Source organism: Protopterus annectens, chromosome 10.part0 (genome assembly GCF_019279795.1).
Source record: "Protopterus annectens isolate FY-2018-M chromosome 10.part0, PAN1.0, whole genome shotgun sequence".
Classification (NCBI taxonomy): Eukaryota; Metazoa; Chordata; order Ceratodontiformes; family Protopteridae; genus Protopterus; species Protopterus annectens.
Window position 1 is genome coordinate 644,725,107 of NC_056744.1, and position 23,792 is coordinate 644,748,898.

General features: G+C 43.7%; 1 protein-coding gene across 1 annotated transcript in view; it reads left to right on the top strand.

Annotated features, from left to right (window-relative positions):
* The window catches only part of SSBP3 (single stranded DNA binding protein 3), a 687,989-nt gene that overhangs the window by 538,952 nt on the left and 125,245 nt on the right, over positions 1 to 23,792 (top strand). The window contains exons 14-16 of the mRNA XM_044085486.1: positions 5,912 to 5,990; positions 6,323 to 6,351; positions 18,155 to 18,259. Of these exons, the coding sequence (XP_043941421.1) occupies positions 5,912 to 5,990; positions 6,323 to 6,351; positions 18,155 to 18,259 (213 nt within the window). The remainder of the gene's footprint in view (positions 1 to 5,911; positions 5,991 to 6,322; positions 6,352 to 18,154; positions 18,260 to 23,792) is intronic.

The window sequence follows — 23,792 nt, forward strand, 5'->3', positions numbered from 1 at the left end:
GTTTGTTTTCCTTAGTACCACTTGTGGGGGGGTGATAAGGTGAGCTTCCACCCCCATCCCCTTCTCTATTTTGTAGGAGTTCAGGGACAAATAGCCCCTTTACTTAACAGAATTACAAGAAATGTATTTTACATAGTTTGAATTGCTGTTACATTAACTTACCACTGCTGTCAAATGATTTTCTACAAGACTGTCAAATGGCACAGTGGCATGGCATTAGCATTATTGTCTCAGTTCTTTGTTCTCCATTTCAGTTCTTGGATGAGTATGGCAAGTCCTCCTTGCATCCATGTGGGTTTTGCACCAAATGCTCCAGTTTTCCTGCTACATCTCCAAAGATGTGATGTAATTTAATTGGCTGTCCTAAATGCATGCAAGAGTTGTATATGCACAGTAGGAGTGTGAGAGTGCATGTCCTCTGAGGTAGCAGCCTGTCATGTGCAAGTCTTTTCTGCATTGTACCCATTGTGTGCCGGGATAGACTTTGGCTGTCATGACTTTAATTGAAGAGTAAAAGAAATGAATGAATAAATTTGTCGCTGTTGCAGTCTACCATTTGATGGCCAAAAGTAGTGCTACTCGTGTAAATTTTCTTGTTTATGTTAAGGTTGTGGAGTGGTCTAGCATTAACAGTCATGCAGAATCCCCCCACTCCCAACACACACACACACTGGAATAGAAAAGAGAAACTGAGTAGAAGATGGTTGTAGGATGCTGGTACTGATCATTAGTAGGACCTTTGAATTCATACTCCTGTGTCTTAAGATCAGCGTTGCAGGATTAGCACCGTGCTGAGGTGCTGAAGGTAAAGTATTCTGCAGGAGAAGCAAGTTCCCTTGTTTGTGTGGATCCACTTCATCTTGGGTGTAACGTGGAATCAGGATTTTTCCAGAGTTTTAATGCCTTCAACACATTTAGACCAGCAGGGACTAAAGGTGGAGGTGTCTCTACATCAAAAATAAATATACTTCAAGGATGATTAAACAGGACAATGCACTTGAGCTACTCTGTGCTCAAATCGCCATAGGCAAAATCCAATACCACTTCCTTGCAAGCTGTAGGTCCCCCTCTATGACCCAGGAAACCCATGCCATGTATTTAAACTCATTAGAAACACTAGCCATCCAACCCAATACCATATTCATGGGTGACTTTAATTACCGCACTGTTAACTGGGAATCTTATGTGACACCAATTGTACATGCACTGAGATTCCTGGATTTTATAAACACAAACTCCCTGGACCAGATTGTCAGTACACCAACCAGGGGTGCAACCTTACTGGATCTGGTCCTCACTAATATGGGAGAGTGCTGCACACCCCCTACTGTAATGCCTTCCCTGGTAAGGTCAAACCACAAGATCTCCTTTGAAGTAAAAATAAAACCTGGACCCCCCCCCCCCCCAGCTAAACCTGGAATTTTCAGGAACTATTTTAAGGCTAATTTCCTGCTATTAGGTGAGAATCTGACAAAATTTCAAGTCCCCATAAACCCTGAGAACACTGCTGTCTTTGCAGAACTGTTCACAGCAACCCTGTGCAAGCATGTCAATAGCTACATACAAAGGCAGCTGTACCCACCAGGAAGAAGTACAGAACTAACAAAAAAACAAGCCACCCTGGTGGAATCACAAAATCAGTAGGCAGTATAACAGAAGGAAGCAAATCATGGCATAAATCAGGAGGTGTAGCACCCAGCAGGATAAAAGCACTCTCATCAAACTAAACAAACTCAGAGGACAAATCAAGTCTACCAAAACCAAATTTAAGGTAAATTGGCCTCCCAGGCCAAGGACCACCACAAAGTATTCTTTAGCTATGTCCGCACCTCAAAGGCAATACACAACTGTATGCAGAGCTCATTGTAAATGGAGCCACCTACACTGAACTAGAAGATGTAGCAAACCTCTTGGTTGATAAATTCAGCTCCAACTTTACCTCTCTCTCCCCCTCACTCAACCTTCTCTCTGGAAATTTCATAAAATATAACCCCCCCCCCCCCCCATATCAGTAGGGGACAGGTCCTAAATTCTCTAAGACCAAAAACACTGCATCAGTGGGCCTAGATAATATCCCAGAATGCCTTCTAAATAGCATGAAACATAGCCTATCAGAGCCTCTGGAGCTACTTTTTAACTGTAGTTTCCAAACAGGCTTTTCTGCCTGATGAATGGAGAATGGCAGCAGTCATCCCTCTGCACAAAGGTGGGCCATCTACAGACCCTGGAAACTACAGACCCATAAGTCTCACTAGTCTTGTATATAAAACCATGGAAAGAATTATCATGGAGATGATCAGAGATGTAGTAAACCTCCAGACACTGACCCAGCCCAATTTGGTTTTGTCAAGGGCAGATCATGCCTAGTCAACCTGGTGGACTTTTGAGAAGGTAGGATGAGGACAGAATTGTTCACACTGCCTACCTTGACCTGGCCAAGGCATTTGACACAATACCCCACTCAGGCATTGTTGACAAACTCAGGAGATTAGGTACAAATCCGTATGTCACCTGGTGGATAGCCAACTGGTTTACAGACCGGACCCAGGAAGTTAGAATCGCGGGAGTCCACCTCTACAAAGAGACCAGTCACAAGAGGAATCCCTCAGGGATCAGTCCTTGGACCACTTCTTTTTGGCATTTACTTCTGAGAAGTCAAGGCCAGTGACAGTGGTCTCTGGCTGACTAAATTTGCAGATGACTGCAGTTTAGGATTTGTCATTGAATCTCACACTGACACAAATGTTCTCCAGGAGGGGCTGACACAGACAAACAACTGGTGTCAGAACCATGGACTAAAACTAAATGCCAAGAAATGCATAATACTATCCTTTGGGAAGTCATCTAGCCCAGGTAAGTATCATATTGACAACACACCCCTTAGAGTTGACTCAGTAGTCAGGGACTTGGGGACACACATAGATAGTAATCTAGCCTTTGACCATCACTTGTCTATAGTGGTGAGGAAATCATTCTATGTTGCACAACTTATAAACAAAGGCATGGCATCCAAGTCAATGTTCCATGTATTTGGCATTCTTCAGGCCTGTCATTGAGTGTACTGCCCTCTTTGGTATGTACCTAATCAGGCATATCCAACAACTGGAATGTCCACAGTTGTTCCTCAGTAAAAGAATACAGGGCATAAGCAAAATGTCCTATGCATACCGCTTCAATGTCCTATCAGTGTATTCTTTCTCCTACAGGCTTTTATGGGGAGATCTGTGCCTGGCATACCAGGGCATTGTTAGACCCCACTGTGATAGACCTGCATATCCACAAAACAAGCAGCACCAGAATTACTCATTCTAAAGACTTAAACCTTGCCTGCTGTATAAATAGGGCCCACTGGAGAGATGGGTATGTATGTAGACTACCCCATCTATGGAACAGGCTCCCCATCCATGTGAAGCAGAGTTCCTCCCTAATCCAATTCAAGTGCAGTTTGAACAATTGGATGGGACACCGGAAATTCATCCCTGGTTTGGCACTTATATCTCTAATGGACACAGGCAAGCCTGTAAATGATTCATCTCCCAGGCCCATGCTTACACTTATCAAGGGCATTGGAACTTGTCAGATAATTGGGATGTGTGGCTAAGCTTAAAAAGGCCTTTGTAGTCGTTAGCCTAGCAAACAACTATGAATCTATGTAAAGGAATGTATGGAGTGCTTTGCTCTACTTTTTAGCATGCTGAGGCTTATCCTGTTTAGAAGACTAGTTGTAAGTAGAGACAACAGACAGCCGCTTACAGATGTCTTTGTGTTGAGGAAGGCATAGGTCAAGACATGTTTCTTAAATGAAGAGATTTGCAAATGGATGTGGACTAGCACATGTTCCTCAGGTGGAGGAGGACTGAAGTGACTGAATTTTTTTTTCCAAATGGGTGGAGGCAGTTTGGAACCTTAGTTATTAAAAGAGTCGAGGGTGAATCACGTGATGCATTTCCTTTAAACAGTGCTTCATTAAGGTGGAATTTTCAGTAGGTGTGCCAGGGGCTTCATTTTCTTTTGCCCAGCTTTCAGCCAGTCATCAACCCCATCCTTGACAATTAGCCCATTCATTCCCCATCACTAGGGTGATTTTCAGCTGTGAGGGGCCATCAACACACCCATCAGCCATCAACGACACACCCATTTGGGGTGGCGCACTATTTTTATTTTTAAATGTGATTCTAAACCCCTCGCACACAATCTAGTTATACTGCTGGGCATGAGACGTAGTGGGCTGTAGCATAGGATGCCATCTCATGTCCACAAGTGGCATGTCTTTTCAAAAAATCTCTGCATCCTTCCCCCAGCATAAGTGGTCATTTCCTCAATCTACACAAAGGAAATCACATTACCAGTGTACCCCTGTTGAGTGTCTCTCACCATCTCCCAGGGGAAGTGGGGGGGGGGGGCATACCCCTTTTCTCCCACACTGCCACCCTAGTTGCCTAGGTTGCAGTTAGGACTTAGCCACAGAGTCAGGCAGTGGCTTCATATTTGTTGCCAAATTCCTTGTAGTACAAGTTTTTTTTTTTTAACTGCCTGTACTTCTGCTTGGTGTTGAAATTATAGCTACATACATCTGAAGTCTGTGCTTTATTCTTTATTGTTTATGTATATATTGCAAAATGTGCTGTGTCTGCATTTTAGCCTGCTTTGTTGGCATAGAGTATAAAACCTTGACTTTGTGATGTAGGTAATCTGAGCTTGATTCGTGGCCTGTTTGACTGTGGAAGCTGGCATGGAAGGATCAGTGTGTATGGGGGTGGGTAGTAGCAGGCTGCAAAATTGCCATGTTTCCTTAGAAGAAAGGTGGCAGAGTCATGCAGTTTTGATGTGTGTGTTCAGCAGAATTAGCTGCATTATAGTAGTAACCTGTGTAGAGGGGGGTGCACAGGAGCAAGTACTCACATGGAGAAGGTGTTGTGGCCCTGTAGGTGGTATGGGTCAAACAGCCCCCTTGTAGCCTGAAATTAAGGGTAAGACCTGAACCGCAAATCCCCTGATGGCTGCCTGTATGACTGCTCTTGCAGCTGACTCTCACTCTTGAGAAACAAAGGGGCTAGTTGAGGTACTGGATGTGTGATGGTTGGCAGGCAGAAGGGAAGAAACATGATGCAGGGAAAAATAAGATGGCTCTACTTTAACTTTGTAATATTTTACATTACTACTGTTGGGTTCGGTGGTGGTGCTGCGGTAGCGTTGTCGCCTCACAGTAAGACGCTGTCCGGTTCGATTCTCAGCTAGAGCGTCTTCTGTGTGGAGACATGTGTGAATGGGCGTACCTTTGTTGAAGGTTGTGCGTCAGGGCTGGCAACTCAGCACGTAAAACTCTACTGCCAATCATTAGCGGACCGGAGTTCCGCTGTGGTGACCCCTAACCGGGAAAAAGCCAAAAAACACAACAACTGTTGGGTTCTGAAATCATATTGACTACCTTTGTTTCAAAGTAAATGTTCTCAGAGTGACAAGTTATAGCTATAATTATATATAAAATGTTTACAGAGGTGTGCAAGCTCCAGTAATCTGATTTAAAAGGCATAATTAGCATTGGTTCCTACACTTATTGTTCTTTTACTTGTGTTGGTAAAATTGACAGTTGCACAGAATCAGTTATGTAGTTATTTGGTTGTGGACCTTACTACCTTTCTGACTTTTCTAGTAACTGGATCCCTGTTTTTCCATGATTGTTGAAATGTTTTTAAGGCCACAAGCTCTTTAATAATTTGAAGGTGAAGGAACACAAAGTTTAAATTGTCTCCTTCAAGCTTCCAGCATGGGAGCATCCTTTGTCCAATGATGAACTTACTTTGACAAATGTAATTGAAATTATTCTGTAGTGACCACCCTTATCAATGCGTAAGCTGTTTGTCACCTTATTAACGATGACAAGACTAAATTTATTTTCTTCTCCTCCCAGTTCCCGATGGGACCAGGGTCTGACGGCCCCATGGGAGGAATGGGTGGAATGGAGCCACATCACATGAACGGATCACTAGGTAAGCCGGACCTGTGTGTGTATGTGAGGAGTTTAAGCAATGAATCAAGATGTTAAATACATCAGTTGTACTGATCTTGAAATGAAGCTTGTTGTAGAGATCCTTGCCATTTCTATTATAAGAAATTGACTATGAATAAAATACTTAATAAACCAGTGGGTGTTTGTAGGTATTGCCTTGTGTCACTGCTAGTAGAGTTTGTCTCTTTGTAGTGTATGCCATATATACTGTAAAGTTACTGTTCTTAATAAAAACTAAGTTTAAAAGTTAATAGATTCTTCAAGAATTTTATGACTTGCTAAGAAATTCAGAGAGATGTTTATTTTTTCCAGGGTCAGGAGATATTGATGGACTCCCTAAGGTAGGACTTTCACTTTCTCTTTAGGGGTAATCGTGATTCTAACATTTAATTTAAACGGCACAGATTGCTTTGTGGTCACTGCTTAAGCAACAACCATTTATATAGTTGTGCCATAAAAATAAAACTGTTTGTGTATCTGACTGTTTTTATCTTGTGTGTTTTAAAATGGATCTGCCCAAGCTAGCAACATTGCTCATAATCATGTGGATAGTCCTTTTCTATAGCAACTGTATGGTTTATCGTTTGTCTTCTGCTTGCAGTCATGTTGGAAGTACAGCATCTTTTAGCATCACTTTATTATCCGAATAAGTTGCATTAGAAACTTTTGATGCCATAAGAAGAGGTCTGCCTTCAGTTAAGGTCTTGGACTGATAAAGTAATCATTAGCACCATTCACCAGGTAAAACTTTCCTAGGCTTCTTGGAGCCCTTCCCATTTCTGCATCACTCATCTTAGTTCCTTGCTGCTGTTATAGAATGTTCATTGGTTTCATGGACTTTTGTGGATTTCGTTGTGTGATTTACTTCTGTAGTTTTATCTGAGAACTTTGCCAGAAGTTGAGGTCTGTGTCCACCCAGACTTTGAGCAAAGCACCTTCCCCCATACAAACTATCATCTGGTACATGGACATCTCTGTGCACTAAGGTTGACTGACTGTAGCTGTATTCAGATGTTCTTCATGTTTCACTGTTGCTGTTATCACACTTAGGTTATCTGCCTGCAGGTAGCTCTCAGCCCGACTACCAAAGACTTAGTATTTCTGTGTCGGTTGCTATCGCTCCAGGACTGACGTCAGGTCCTCAGAAGTATAAAAACAGGCAGCCGATGCCATTACATCAGTCTTTCTTGCCGTGGAGCCTGAAGCAGAAGCAGTTCGCACGAGTGCCGGTTGGCCACTACCTGAGTTCTCATTTCCGAATTGAGTCATCCTGAAGTCTTCCAAAGCTAAGTACCCCATTGGGGATCCTTTTTTCTTGCTCTAACCAATGTCAGAAAAAGTTAACAATTGTCTCGCCTGTGGAAAGCAAATACCACACCAAGATTTCCATTCTTACTGCATCACCTGTTTAGACCCAGACCACGAAGTACCTCGCTGTCGGTTTTTTGCTTTGTTCAGTGCCCGAACTATTCATCGGCCCTTATTGTCGCTAAATACTTTCGCTCTCGATCTCCGTTTTCCGAAATGGCTTCGGTAAGCCATCCGACTACCGATCTTCCGAAAAAACGTGTAAGGATAAAGACAGAGACAGACCGCACAGGTCCAAAACTGCCGACGACACTTCCGTTAAGCTAGTCGCCAGTAAGCCCGTACTCAGTGAGGTGCTTTCGCAGCCCCTGATGGCCGCTTCGATGGATTCGCAGGCAACTACCGAGACCCGTTCGGAGTCCGGTATGTCACGAGACTCTTCTTTGACTACGGAATCTGCAGATGTCTCTACCTTGGATGGGTCCGGAGCCGCTGTGCAGGCACCGGCTTCTGAGGAAGTTCTTCGCATTACCGATATTCGACACAAACAGACGACTTTCATGTCTTCAGTTCTGTCTAAAGCTACCAAGTTTCTAAGGCCAAGAGTACGAGCTACGACTAAAAAAATGACCCAAACTCAAGCACCTGCTTCCTTGCCCCAACATCAAATGCTTAAAGTGGCAGAAGACCTGATTATGCTGATTAGGGGAAGCCAGCCTTCTCCTGCTAAGAGAAAGAGACCTGTCCCCAGCAGCTTCTAACAGACTAAGAGTCCGACGACTCTGAGGTCTCTGAATATGATGACATGCCTTTATCTCCTTATGAGGATTCAGATGCAGAGGAATCCATTCCCACTACTTCCCCTCCAGAGAATTTTTCTTTTGGTGAAACCCTACATACTTTAAAAGAGCATTTCCACTGGGAATGCCAAGACTATCCTCAGTCCAAAAAGAGACTCGGAGAATTTCTAGATTTGCCTCAACATAGACCTTTGGCAATGCCTCCAGTTCTGGATGTTGTGGATGATGTTTTTATGGAATCCAGCCCAACTCCTGATACTTTACCCCCTGCTCCAAGGAAACCAGACAGGTACTGCAGAGTCCCTGACTCTCACAAATTTCTTTTTAAAAATCCTACTGCTGACCCAGAGCTCATTTCCCAGGGCCTAAAGGTATAAAAGCAACTACAGCTAAGAATCCCACCCCTGTGGACAGGGATTCCCCACATTTAGACAGATGGGAGGAGTATACACTTCTGCAACTCACGCCATTAGGGCATTGAACTGCCAGTTTCACATGCTGAAATACCAGCAACATATTATGGAACTTATTAAGCAAAAATTAGCTACCTTTACAGACTGTGCAGAAAATAAAGAATTGCAAGAGTTTATGCATTCTGCAAGTCAAGTCACAAGCATACTTTGAAATGTGGTTTTGATGCCCTAGAAGCATCTTGCAGGGCAGCAGTCACTGGTTCTGTACTGAGAAGGCATGCTTGGCTTAAAGAACAGACCTTGCCAGATCATGTCAAATCAAAATTACTAGACGCCCCTTTGAACAAGGGCAATCTGGCACCAAAGCAGAAGAGGTTCTAATGCAGACAGTCAGATTTCTTGCAAGTGCAGCCTCCTAGATTCAGTAGGCATTGCCCCTCGAAACATTGGTCCTTTCCAGCCCCCTCAAGGCCATCTCAAACTAGACCCAGGGGAAACAGACCCCCAGACTTCAGTCTCCGGGTATGCAGGGATCTAAGCAATGGAGTGCCTCCACTTTAAAAACAGGGAGTGCTAAGCCACCCCCTTACGGAAAGAATTCACAATGACTTCTCTATTCCACTCCTCACCTCTGCCCAAATACTTGTGCCTCTAGGAGGAAAACTTGCCTTTCATGCAAAAAACTGGACCTCCATCACCAAAGACCGATGGGTCCTCAACATTGTATCCCAGGGGTACAGATTTTACTTCCACTCACTGCCAACCCCAAAAGGGTTCCCAGACCTTCCTCCAAAACCAGTGGGCAGAGGCACAAAACCAAGTCCAATCCCTGCTCTCCATAAGGGCAATTCAGCCTGTTCTGGCAGAACAGATAGGTCAAGGGTTCTATTCCAGACTTTTCCTGGTACCCAGAAAAGAGGGCACTTGGAACCCAATCCTAGATCTTTCCACTCTAAACACCTTCCTGGTGGTACCAAAATTCAAAATGCTCACCCTTCAGCACCTTCTTCCTATGCTGTCCAAAGATGCCTGGTTAGCCACTCTAGACCTAAAAGAAGCGTATCTGCACATCCCTATCAGGGATTCATGCAAGAAATGTCTACGTTTCAGGGCAGGATCTATGCATCATCAGTTCTCTGCACTTCCGTTTGACTTATCCACTGCTCCCAGAGTATTCACAAAATGCTTGGCTCCAGCCATTGCTTACTGCAGGCAGAGGAAAATTCAAATTTACCCATACTTGGACAATTGCCTGATTCAGGCAGACAGTCAGTAACAGCTGTTGCAGCACCTGACATTAGAAAAGAACCTTCTAACCTCCCTGGGGTACACTATCATTGAAATGTCAAAACTAGTCCCCAGTCAAAAGATTATATTCCTGGGAGCAACCTTGGACACAGCATCCCAGATGGCATTCCTTACTCCAGAAAACAACAAGCCTATCTGACAGGCTACGCAAAAATGGCCACCAGAACCCAGATATCTGCAAGGAAAATTATGCAGGCCCTAGGATTCATGGCCTCTTGCATCCTACTAATTCCATATGCCAGACTGCATATGAGGGAACTTCAGTGGTACTTAAAAAGTCTTTGGTGCCAACATTCTCAAGACCTGGAAACAGTCATACCTGTCATACCTTGTCTAAGGACAGAGTTTCTTTGGTGGGCAGCAGCTTGCAACCACAACAAGGGACTTCCCTTTACTCAACCCCATGCCACCCAGGCCCTAACCACAGACGCATCAGATTATGCCTGGGAGGCACACCGGGGCGACAAGTGCATTCAGGGCCACTGGAGCCTAAGTCAAACTCATCTGCACATCAACCAAAAAGAGATGCTCGCTGTTCAGCACGCTCTGACAGCTTTCAGGTCCCTACTCTCACCAGGACCCCTGCTAATAAAAACAGACACCACAGTTATGTGGTACATCAACAAGCAGGGGGGGAACCCACTCTTACTCTGCAGGCTAGCCATGGCCTTGTGGAACATGGCATTGGATATGCAGATTCATATGCAAGCTCAGTTCCTATTAGGCAAACAAAACACTCTGGCAGACGACGTAAGCAGAAATCTCCTAGACCCACACAACTGGCAGTTAGACCCCAGCACCTTCAGTGTTCTAATCCAGAAATGGGGGACCCCAGAGGTGGACCTCTTTGCCTCCCCTGCAGTCACCAGTTCAGCAAATTCTGCACCAGGACACCTCACAGCAGGGCCTGGAAAATGGATGCCCTATCCTTCTAGTGGGAAAACCTCTCAATCTATACATTCCCCCCTCTGCCTCTTCTCTCAAGAATATCACTCAAGATAAGACTTGCTTATTGTACTTATTTCCTTGTTTCACTTGAAAGAAAGTTACTGTTTGTCATTTTTGCATTTAAGTTACCTGTAACACATTGCATTTAAGTTACCTGGCACTTGCTCACTAAGTCAGCACTAAAAAATTAAAAGCACTACACCCTCACAAACTCCCCTTGAGTGCCTTGTTCCACATTGGCCCTTTTTTTCAATTATAAAGGAATTCCCAATACTATTCTAGCATGTCCAAAGGTCAGTTGTCAATCTCCTCTCCGGTCCAGCTGGTGAATCTGGGAATCTTGAGGCAATGTTACAACTGCCTCATGTACACAGACAAACCTCTCCTCCTCCCAACAAATTCCAACACATGTGAGAGATGCAACCATATAGCCAAACTGGAGGCTAAGCTCTCTCAACTCAGTACTGGCGTAACCAGTCAGGAGGAGAAGGAAACCACACTCACTACAATTCCAGTCTCACATAGACCTACCATGACAGCAAACCAAACACGTAAACACACAAACACATACTCGGAGGCTCTAAATAAAAATCTGCCTAAGCAGCAGAGACCTCCAAAGCAGACACATAAGCAACCGCTACCCCAAAACAAAACACGTGCAACACATAGCTCACAAAGCCAGTGTGCCGAACTGTCACAGCCCTTAAGGCTAAACAACACACCTGATACACTTGTAATAGGTGACTCTATCGTCAGGCACACTGATGTCCCGCTCACCAGGCTGAACAAGGAGAAGGTCACGGTGAGCTGCCTGTCGGGCTCTAGGATCCGCCACATAACACAAGCACTCGGGTCACTCCAAGGCAAGTACAAATATGACTCGGTCATTGTCCATGCTGGTGTGAATGACCTGAGACGTACCTCCCTGGACTACATGAAAAGAGACATAGAGGAGCTCTCTGAGCATGTAGCCCAGGCCGGTATGACCCTGACCTTGAGTAGCATCTTACCCTCACCAAGAATGATGCCACAATATAAAGACAAGATGATCAATTTCAACAATTGGCTTAAGTATTGGTGTCATTCAAAGGGGATCCAATGCCTGTCAGCCTGGGATGACATGCTCGACAAGCCACGATGCTTCGCTAGGGATGACTTGCACCTGTCACCCCTGGGCTTTCGGATATTGGCAAAGGCTCTTGCTACCCCCATAGTGCCTTTTTTAGGCAAGGCTCAAAAGACAAACCCACCTCCATAGGTATCACAAGGGATAAGAAACTGAGTAATGCTACTCAACGTCAGAAGTCTAAACCTCAAGATGCATGCACTCGAAACTCTCCTTAGCATGGAGAACATCGATATCTGTGCAGTAACAGAAACCTGGTTCAAGGCTCCCGAGAGCACCCCAGCACTACCAGGTTATACCTCATACCATGCTTTTCGGCCCCAAAACCTGGACCGAACCACAAAAGGAGGGGGAGTATCAATATTTGTCAAAGATACCCACACCTCCAGGTTGGTGGCACAGCACGAAGCATCAGAGACTATCCATGTGCAACTAACAGTGGGTAAAACTGCCTTCCAGTTTATAGCCTGCTACAGACCACCCTCCCAAACCCAGGAACCCCACTCTGCCTTCCTGAGAACACTGGAAAATATGAAGGTCTCTCCAAACGCCATTATATTGGGCGACTTCAACTACCCAAACATAGACTGGGAGCATTACTCTAGCTCCAACACCCTAGCCCAAAGGTTCCTAGAATTTATAAACTCAAATGCTATGGAACAACTTGTTACCTCTACCACAAGAGGGGAAAACATACTGGACCTGATCATCACCAACATGGGGACTGTGCTCCAGACCAGAAGTGTATCCCTCACTGGTAAGATCAGACCATAAACTAATCTCACTGGATATTCACATCCCGACCCCACCCCCTGCCCAGAAAACCACAGTGAAAAACTTCTCTAAAGCAAATTTCACACTCCTCAAAACCGAGGTGGAATCCTTCAAAGCCCCCGGGCCTGTGGAAAATACAGCCCAGACCGCAGAATCCTTTATAAACACATTCTATGAACACCTTCAGGAATGCATGGATCATGCAATCCCAAATAAAACCGAGACCCAATCCTCCAAAGGCAGATGTCCTGTCTGGTGGACCCCAGCCATAAACAAACTATACAATAGAAGGAGGAAGCTACTACATGATAGAGCAAAATCCCAAAAAGGGAAGGCATCTCTGATCAGTATTAGCAAAAAACTACAGGCACTCATAAAATCGTCTAAGGCCAACTTCGAGAGATAAATTGCACAGGACACCAAGGATAATCACAAGGCTTTCTTTAGTTATGTTAGGAACCTGGGTGGGAATTCCCAGATATGCTCAGAATTAGTCCAGAATGACAAAAATACACATACCCACAGACATTGCACACAACATCCGAGAGCTGAGGTTCAAAAACCCCCCCCCCCCACCAAAAGGGCAAATATCTATCCTAGCAGAGTGCTGGCCCCTTGACATCTCAGATGCTCAGGTAAGAGCCGCCCTCTCCAAAGCAAAAAACACAGCATCAATGGGACCAGACGGTGTCCCGGGCTGCGTCCTACATGAACTCCAAGAAGAGCTAAACCCAAACATAAAACTACTGTTCAGTCTCAGTCTTACTACAGGATATGTACCCAAAGAGTGGCGTACAGCAACAGTGGTCCCTCGCCACAAAGGTGGTGCCTCAACAGATCCTGGAAACTATCGCCCCATAAGCCTGACTAGCTTGGTCTGCAAAGCTATAGAAAGATCATCATGGACCTCATAAATAAAGATATTGGGGACCTACAGACACTGGATCCTACCCAGTTCGGCTTTAAGGGCAGATCCTGCCTCTTAAACCTGGTTGATTTCTTTGAAACAGTCACCAAGGCCATTGACGAGGGGAAGGTGGTCCACACAGCCTACCTGGACCTCGCAAAAGCCTTCGATACAATACCCCACTCGGGCATTATAGATAAGCTCACCAGCTTAAATATAAACCCCTATGTCACTAGATGGGTTGCAAACTGGCTCAAGGACAGAACCCACATGGTTAGAATTGCTGGAGCCATGTCAGACTCCAAACCAGTTACAAGTGGTGTCCCACAAGGCTCAGTCCTGGGACCTCTCTTGTTCGGTATATATTTCTCGGAGGTACAGGCCAACACGGAAGGACTGTGGCTGACCAAGTTCGCAGATGACTGCAAACTGGGCGCCATAATCGACTCTCCAGCCGACACAAGCATCCTCCAAAAGGGCCTCATAGAAATAGACAACTGGTGCCAAAGCCATGGCCTCAAGCTAAACGCCAAAAAGTATATAGTCATCCCCTTTGACAAAAACAAAGTGCCCACAAATTAGCACATAGGTGGTAATCCATTAAGTACAGAAGAAGTAATTAGGGACCTGGGGACCCAAGTTGATAGCAATCTCTCATTTGACAAGCACATGGCCAAAGTGGTTAGAAAAACATTTTATATAGCCCACCTAATCATGGATTCACATCTAGATCAGGGGAGGTCATCATGCCTCTTTACTCATCCCTCATCAGGCCCATAATTGAGTACAATGCCCCTTTTGGGATGTACCTTACCAGACACCTGCAGCAACTAGAAAGACCCCAAAAGTACCTCACCAAGAGGATCAAAGGGCTCAAACAGATGCCATATGCTGCCCGGTTAAAGAAACTCCAGCTCTACTCAGTGGCATACCGCCTGCTCAGAGGCAATCTGTGCCTGACGTATAAAGCCATGTCCAACCCGGAATTAATGGACATGCTGTACCTCAGAAAATCCAAATCCCATCGAGCTACGCTCGAGAGACTTGAACCTCAGCACTGAAATAAATAGGACATGCTGGAGGGACAGATTCATAACCCAGAGGCTCCCTTCACTCTGGAATAAAATCCCAGTCCAGGTTAGGCAGAGTCCCTCATTGACTCTCTTCAAGAGGAATCTTGATGAGTGGATGGGAGATCATAGGTTTTCCCCGGGTATCACTTCTGTGTCACTGTTAGACAGAGGCACAGTATACTAACCTCGAAAAAGGGCATAGCAAAATTAATTTAAAATGGGTGGCGAAAGCCAAACACACTCTGGCTAGGCTTATAAATGCCCTAGGGCAGATAGCCTAGTATGAACCTATGAACCTAAGACAGGACAGACCAAGGACAATCCTGATTGCCCCAGACTGGCCACACCAGCACTGGTACCTACTACTGCGCAGTCTGTCACCCTTGCCACCCTGGCACCTACCCCAGACCCCAACCCTCCTCACTCAGCAGGGAGGACAGATCTTGCATCCCCAACTGCAAACCATGAATCTTGCAGCCTGGCTTATTCCTTAAATTCTCCCCCAGTGACCAACCTAAGCAAGCAGGTGCTGGATGTCATTCTTGAAGCCAGAAGACCCAGTACAATGAAATCCTATGCTAAGTGGAAAAGGTATTGTTCCTGGACTCAGTCTAAAGGAGAGGACACAGCACTGCCATCCTTACCTCTAATCCTGGATTACCTTGCAGACCTACTCCACATAGGCCTATCCTTCTCCTCCATTAAGATCCATGCCTTTGCCATGTTGACTCATTACAACACTGAGCCACCTCTCTTCTCTCACCCTCTTGTCAAACAGTTCATGAGAGGGGCAAACAACTTAAGGCCACCAAGGAGAGCACCCACCCCTGCTTGGGAGCTTAACTTTGTACTTGGAAAGCTCACGCTACCCCCCTTTGACCCTACAGGGTCAGCAGAGTTAAAATTCCTGTCTTGGAAAACAGCCTTGCTTCTGGCCATCACTTCAGCTAGAAGATTGTCTGAGCTACAAGCACTTATGGCTGTGGAACCCTTCATTATTTTCCAGGCTGACAGGGTTTCCCTCAGGACTAACCCTTCCTTCATGCCTAAAGTGGTGTCCAGTGTGGCTCTCAACCAATCTATCCATTTGCCAACCTTCTTCCCTAATCCTCAAAATAAAGGAAAGGATCCTGCACTCCTTGGATGCGCACAGACAGCTCAGATTCTATCTTGATAGGACTAAGTCCTTCAGGACATCTGACCAGTTACTAGTCAGCTTTGCACCAGGGGCAGAGGGCTAGGCCATTTTAAAACAATTTCCAAATGGATAGCACACTGCATCCATTTCTTCTACAAGCTCCATGGGAAACCAATCCCTCAGGGGGTCAGAATACATTCCACTAGGGCAACGTCTGCCTCTGCAGCATTCCTCAGGGGAGTCCCTACCAGGGACATCCTTGAACCTGTTACCTGGAGGTTCTGTACACACATTCACCAAGCATTACCACCTGCCTATCTTTTCCAAATCCAGGGCGAGTTTTGCAACAGCAGTCCTGCAGGGCATACTAGCCAGCCCCAACTCTTCTTGACTGCCTCCACCCTTTCTTCAGCTTTGGGAATCAACCCAAGTGTGATGACTGCAACAGTGAATAGATTCGAACATCTGTATTTATGTTAAGTGTACACAACTGTACTTCTTTCTTGCCTCCCAACTTTACAAGTTGGAAATCCACAGCTAGTGAACCTTATGGTTCCAGGAAGGCCAGATTACTAGGATGGCCAGGATGAAAATCTTGCCCTCCTGTGGTACCTGAATAAAAGTGAATGGAGCAATAGATTATATAGTCTAAATATAAGGAAAAGGGGAAAAAGGTGTATTTACTCACCCGTATTCCTAAGCATTCCCGTTTCAGAGGTGGTGGTTTATGGGAACCTGAACTGCAGCAGTGACCATAATATCTTCTGTTATGTAAAGTTTTGGTGTTTCACTGCTGCAGTCATTAACAACAGGGAAGGTTGTCAGAGCTGGCAGTCTTTGCAGTTAGGGATTTTGGAAATGTTGTAGTGGAAAAGGGCAACATACCAAGCCGAATGGCAGGGGTGAATTTTGCCTAGCCCAGGAGATCAGATTCAGTTTATAATGCTTGGAAAAAGTGTAGACAGAGGACCAAGTAGCTGCTCCCGAGGATATATTGTGCGCTAATTCTTTTTAGAGACGGCAGTGTTTGTATCTCAGGTTCCTGGTAGATTGAGATCTGATATTCTCCTCTGCAGGCTTTTTCCATGGAATGTATGGCAGAAGTAACTCCAGTATGCTGTCCACTTAAAAATGGTCTATGTACAGGCAACCTTCTTTTCTTTTATCCAAAGACCACAAACATTTGCATAGATTTCCTGATGTGTTTTCTGTTCAAATATAATCTCAGTTGCCTGTGAAAATCTATCCATCCAGGATGGTCTCCTGCTTGTTCTGTGGAGAAGAAACAAAATGCCAGCAACTGATTAATTTAAATGCATCCTCTGCAGTTAAGATTTTATCTGCTGAGCAGTCCTGGTAGCTGCTTCATCAGCTCCAGAGCTTTCTGGAAAGAGATATTCTTACTGATTTGTTTTGGTAAGTATATAACTTTAATTTTAAGAAGCTGAAAAATGTTAAGGCAATTTTTCTGACTTTTCCATTAAAGTGAGAACAGCATGGCTGTATAGTAGTTCTACCAGATTTGTTATTCATTTCATAAAAGTTGAGTGTTCAACATATACCATTTGCATTTCTCGCAGATGTTCCCAGAATATAAAGCCTAATATGGCACCATTCACTTCAGTGGATTTTTTTTCATGACTATACTGTCCATCTTCTGCTAACCATTTACAGTACAAGCAGAATGCCAAATGAATGTTATCAGACATTACTGTAATTTATTTATCTACTGTATCGTCCACACTGCTGCTTGATCTGGTCTGTGAGACAGTAGTGTAATGTCAGCAAATGCTGCATGTTTGTTTGTGTCTTTCGGCTTTTCCCGGTTAGGGGTGGCCACAGCAGAACTCTGGTCCGCTAATGAATGGCAGTAGATTTTTACGTGTTGGCTTGCCGGGCCTAACGCACAACTTTCAACGAAGGCACGCCCATTCACGCATGTCGCCACACAGAAGACGCTCTAACTGAGAATCGAACGAGCAATGTCTGACTGTGAGGCGACAATGCTACCACAGCACCACCACCGCAGCTTCAGCAAATGCTGCATGTATCCTTTAAAAAAAAAAAAAAAAAACCATAATTGGTGCAGAAAAATTTATTGGGGTGGTGCTAAAGTTATAGTTCACTCATGTCCACATGAGGAGTTGTTGCTTTGTTTGACTTTGGTAAGTGAACCAAGACAAATAACATTACTTAATTACATCTTAAGTTAAAGGTACCACAAAAGAAGGTTACCTGCTTCCTGATCTGTGTTCTAGTGTGTATGTGAAGAAAAGACAAAAGTAGTATGTTGTGTATACACACATGCATTTCATAAGGCATCTAAGTTCTATTTTAATTTACTTACAGAATTCTCCAAATAACATAAGCGGCATTAGTAATCCTCCAGGCACTCCACGAGATGACGGTGAATTAGGAAGCAACTTCCACCTTCATTCCTTTCCAAATGACAATGTGAGTTATACCATTTATTGTCACAGTTTTCTTTCACTGCATTACTGTCTGTTTCTTAAGGCTTTGGTAATAGAATATGCAACTGACTTTGCAGTGATAAATGTCGATACACAATTCTCCAGCAGTGATACGATCACAAATTAAAAACCCTGCAAAAGAATTTGTTGCTATAACAGAGGTATGTCAAGGTACAGATCTGGATAGGTTCCTTTCATTATCTTTTGTTCTTGACAAGAAAACTGCACATCATGCAGTCCTTTACATGTGATGATGGATCATTGTGATAGGACAGTAATGGAGTACACAGGTCCATGTTGGAATGAAAAAGTAAGAAATCTGACATTTGAAATTCATTGCTCACAAGTGCAATACAAAGTGCACTTAAGTGAACATCCATGTGCTGAGTGAGATACAGGCTGTATATTTCTGAGCTGTCTTCTTCAGTGGAAGGTAAACTGAAGTCAGTAATATTCAGGTAGTTAAAAGATCATGTCTGCCAAGTTATGTTCATCATGTCTTACATGTCTCAGCAGTTGTTCATTGTTTTTGAACTGAACTGTCTCATTGTCCTAGTTTGTGTGATTGCTCTGCTGTCCTTTCTAGATTTTAAGCAGAATGGCTATAGCAATGCATTCTATTGCCCATAAGCAAGACAACCAGACTGTAGCTGTAGGCGAGTATTGTCCATCTGTGAGCTTTAGCCATAAACAAACATTTGCAATGAGCAGGTACATCTTACTTGAGTAATTGGACTAAGACCAACAGGATTTAAGAACTCTGCACCATACCGCTCAGTCTCTTAGAGCAAGAAATCTGGACAAAGGCATAAATAAAAGTGGAACAAAGGCCCCAAAATAACGACAGTTTTTAAATATTGCTCTTACAAACGCTGAAAGTTGATAGAATGGCAGTTTTTTAATTAGCATGAATTTGCTGAACGGTATGAAGTTTGAAACTCAAATGTCTGTCATTATTTTTGAACTTCAGTCTTTAATGATTTACCACTAATTGGCCAGAAAACCACAATTTTATGAAAACCGGTCCAAAACTATGAGGCAAAAATCTGGGCATTCTGCAAAAATATGTACAGTTGAGAGGTATGCAGTGTGTAAATAAACTATAAGGCTTTAAACTTGTAAGAATTGGATAGCCAGGCAGCATATCATGGGTAAATCCGTTTTATTCCAACTGGCATGTCTATCTTAAAGATGCCACCAGGCTGCATTTGTTTGTATTTAAATTCCTTTTACTATTTTTTATTTGGTGATTTAACCTTGAGGGTACAATTATCTGCATGTTGACCACTTGAGGTCAGCTCATTGTTAATGTTTTTTGTCAAAACATATTAAAGAATTTTTATGGACTCCCCTGCCCCCCACTCTGCATTTTGGTACATATTGTGTTTTGCAACTGTTAAGACCATTGTTTAGTTTTGCTCGACTTGCACAACAAAGGTGTGTATCACTGGTCTTCCAGTTGTGTTGTCATCTTGCAAGTCTTTTACATTTGGCTGTAGAACCCATTTTGGGGCTTTTGGTAGTTTTAGCACTTGGTTTGTCTTGGGCAGTTGTTTGGTCCAGTTCATGTATTCAGAAGTACCTCATTTTTTTGGGTGTTCATTTCAGGTCTTTTATTTCCATTCTGCTTTGCAGAGCAGTGAGACAAATTTGCTATTCATGGTCTGTGCTGTGGGAGGAACACTTTTTAATGCGAACTGGTATATGGGACTCTTTCAGCAGCAGTATAGTCAGGGATGTAAGAAATTGATTGTATTTGACTAATTGCAAGAAAGTGCTCACTTGACTGTTGATCAGGCTTCAAGGTCTACCCTTCGGCTATGACTGCAGAGCACTCCTCCAGTAAGTTAAGGTTGACATTGCAGACCCCTAGAGTTTAATCTGTTCTTGGCAAACACCGAGGTAAGTTCAGGGGTGAATATAAGATGCTCAAAAGAGAGCTCAGACCAGATAGACAAAACAGTAGATGAGTGTTTTGTGCTGTCCAGCTCAAAAGCCAGCAAGAGAAGAGGCGGAGGAGTTTAAATGCCCATTGCAGGAGAATCTGTTCCTCCCTCTTGGGTTTCCAGTATTCCTGTTAGTTTTGCACCAGAGTCAGCAAGAGAAGAGGTGGAGGAGTTTAAATGCCCATTGCAGGAGAATCTGTTCCTCCCTCTTGGGTTTCCAGTATTCCTGTTAGTTTTGCACCAGAGTGGTGGAAGACAGTATGTCATCTTAGTTGGATGTGGAAATCTTTACTTCATTTTCCCAAGACCTTCCTCATTCAAGTTTGTCGAGTCCTACCATGCTGCCTTAGCAACAGATTGGTGGAGGCATTTATACCGGCTACTACACTGTCCTAGTTATTAACTGAAGCAGGGTGTTGAAGGCATTTGCACAGGCTGTCACTGAGGTTTCCCAGTAAATTTTGACTCAAGGCCATCACTCCCTGCTGTTTGTGGGGGGTAGGGTGGTAGAGCCTCAGCTTTGCAAAGCTTCCCAACATCTCCACTTTATTTTTACTGAGCCCTTACTGACTTTGCTCATCCTCAGGCTAGGTTCTTCTGCTTGCACCATTTTAGGAGGGGTATTGATGCTTTCTACGTGGACCCTATTGTCAACTACAAGTCCCAGGTTGATTGCTAGGTGGCAAACTTGACTTGTTTGATACTGGTGCTAGAGTTGCTGGGATCAGCCTTATATTCCTCAATATTTAGAATCTTGATTCAGGACTCTAGAATCAGATGGGTTTTCAGTCTGGACTGACGGGGTTGGGATTGACGGTGCCACTATCTGTCTCAGTGCTGTTGCTTAGGCCTAGTCAACTTTAGGGCAGGTGTCTGCACAGTCTGTGGCATGGGTAATTGTTCCTTTGAAGGATATGCCCTTTAAGTTGCTTGCACAGACCATAGCTTCAGTAGTACAAGATCTGATGTCTTTTCGGTCTGTTACTCAACTGAGGGGGTTTTGGATCTGACCTTGGATAAGACTTTGGCCACTTTTCAGACTTGGGATCCATAGCTTAGGGTACTCTTCTTACCCATAATCCTCTCCGAACCCCAACAATACCTCAGATGTTATTTGCTGCTCTCAGTGTTCAGACATGGTTGCTGCAGCTCAGGTTGTTGTAAGATGAACTTTCCATCTTGTTTCCTACTCTTGTTGGAGTTGTTTTGAATCTTACCTTTAGTTTTTTCCTCCCTTCAAGTTAAAAACAAAAAAAAAAAAGTGGGCTGTCTCTCATTTGGACCTCACACCTTCCTTCTTATCTTTCTCTCTTTCCTACTAGGATGTGCTAATATATTTGTGTACCATTGCAGGGATCTTTTTCTGTCAATCTCCTTTGATGTTATTTTCATTCATTTCTCAACTGATGGGTTTCAGATGCGACTCTGTTGTTTCTTCCAGATCCTCAAATCCAAAAATCCAACTCTCAAGCTCCTTACTTTACCCATAAGTTCTCATTTGCCATCATATCTCTACAGAAGCAGATCCACTGTCTCTTGATGTATCTGGTGTATTTTTCTATGAAGTAGTGAGTTTTCCCATCTTAATTTTCAACTTTCACTTGAACTTCTTCACCTGTCCTACCTTAATTTTAAGAGTTTTTTGGTGTTCTAACCATTAAGTTCTTCCTTTTACTGAACCTTCAGTATTTTCTCGAGTACCATTGTTGTCACCTCTGCTTTCCTTTTCTTGCCTTTTCTTTTCTACCCATTACAGGCTACATCTTGAGACCATCATTTGTAATCTTCTGTGTTTAAAAAAAAAAAAAAAAAAAAACCCACACACATATACATACATATGGGTCTACTTCAAATGCCCAAAAGCTGAAAACACCGAAGACTACAGGGATGAGATGAAAATAACGAAAGTTAAAATGATGAACCTCGTATGTATTTCCAGGGCCGGTAAACACTTGCCCAATGTGGGGAATTATGCCCATTTCCCCTTTGTAGTTCGATCCCGGCATTGGTATATATAGCCCCCTGCCTAGGTGGGTTTCAGCTAGTGGAGTGTGTCATACTACAGTGTTAGGCAAGTGTTTACTTGCCCTGGGAATACTTGCACAGTTCAGCATTTTAACTTTTATTTTCGTCTCCATGTTGTATTTGGCTTTTGGGTATTTGAAGTACCCATAGATGTATAGTGTGTTTGTGTGTATGTGTGTATACACATATATATATATATATATATATATATATATATATATATATATATATTTTTTTTTTTTACAGACACACACAAACACACATACACACACACACATATATATATATATATATATATATATATATATATATATATATATATATATATATATATATATATAAAATGTAAATAAAATGTTATTTCTTTCTTTCAGTTATTTCTCATTGAGTTAAGACCTTGTACCTTCGAGCTGGCAACTCGGCACCGTGAAAATCTACTGCCAATCATTAGCGGATCGGAGTTCCGCTGTGGTGACCCCTAACCAGGAAAGCCGAAAGACAACAACAACAACTTTTTGCCTCCTAGTATTATGGTAGACAAGTCAAATGGATTTAAAAAATGCATTTCCTGTGGGGCACGAAATTCCCTATTCAGATACCCACATTGAGTCTTGCTTGGGCGCTATTCACTTGGATTCTGAATGTTCCATATATACTGGCTTCAGTAAAACTGATAGAAGAAATAAATTAATTTTGAAGGGCCTTCTTCCTCCTTCCTGCTCTTCTGTTTCAACTTTGCTCAAACCTCCCTCCAAGAAATCAGCCAAAGGAATGTCAAGCCTAATTCGGCTTCCAAAAACAAGGATACCAGAAAAAGGTCTCTGGATCCATCAACATCTTTGGCTACATCCTTAGAGCCACCATCCAAAATTTCAAAGAAATTGGATCAGACTCCCTCAGAAGCAAAATCTCCTTGCATCTGGTCACCTCGTTACTTTCTGGATTTGAAACGCTTCTTTCTTCCTTTCTACAAGAGTCTCAATTTAAGCACTGTAGGTTGCCATTTACTAGCTCTTCGTTTAGGTCCTCAAGGAGCTTGTCTGATGCCAAAGTGGATAGGATGATGAGGAGATTCCTCGGAGCTGTTCCAGATGGGGATAATTGCATTTCCATCTCCTGTCGGGTCCATGAGCCAGGCCCATTACCAATCCTCATTTAGTTTCTCCTTATCCAGTCTGTGGTTTCAGAGCCCTCTGATCCTTTTGGATCTGAAAACAGGTTGCTCTTAGACTCTGACTGCTTCCTTGAGCCATGCGGCTCTGAATCTTTTGGCGCAGGAGGGATTTGAGCCGGAGCGTTAGCATCTTATCTAGACTCCAAAATTTTTGGAGCCACCCTTGCCCCTTGGCACTTCGGTGCTGGAGTGCTCGGGTCCGAATCCATCCGCTGGTGGAGGGCCTCGATGGATTCAGAGGTCGGAGGTGCAGGAGACTTTGGCTTCATTGCTTCTGGCTTTGGTCTCCCCTAGGCACTCTGCCTTCAAGATTGTAGAAAAGGCCTTCTGTTTGCCTAGAGAAAGGACATAACTGTACCACCTTCAGGTCT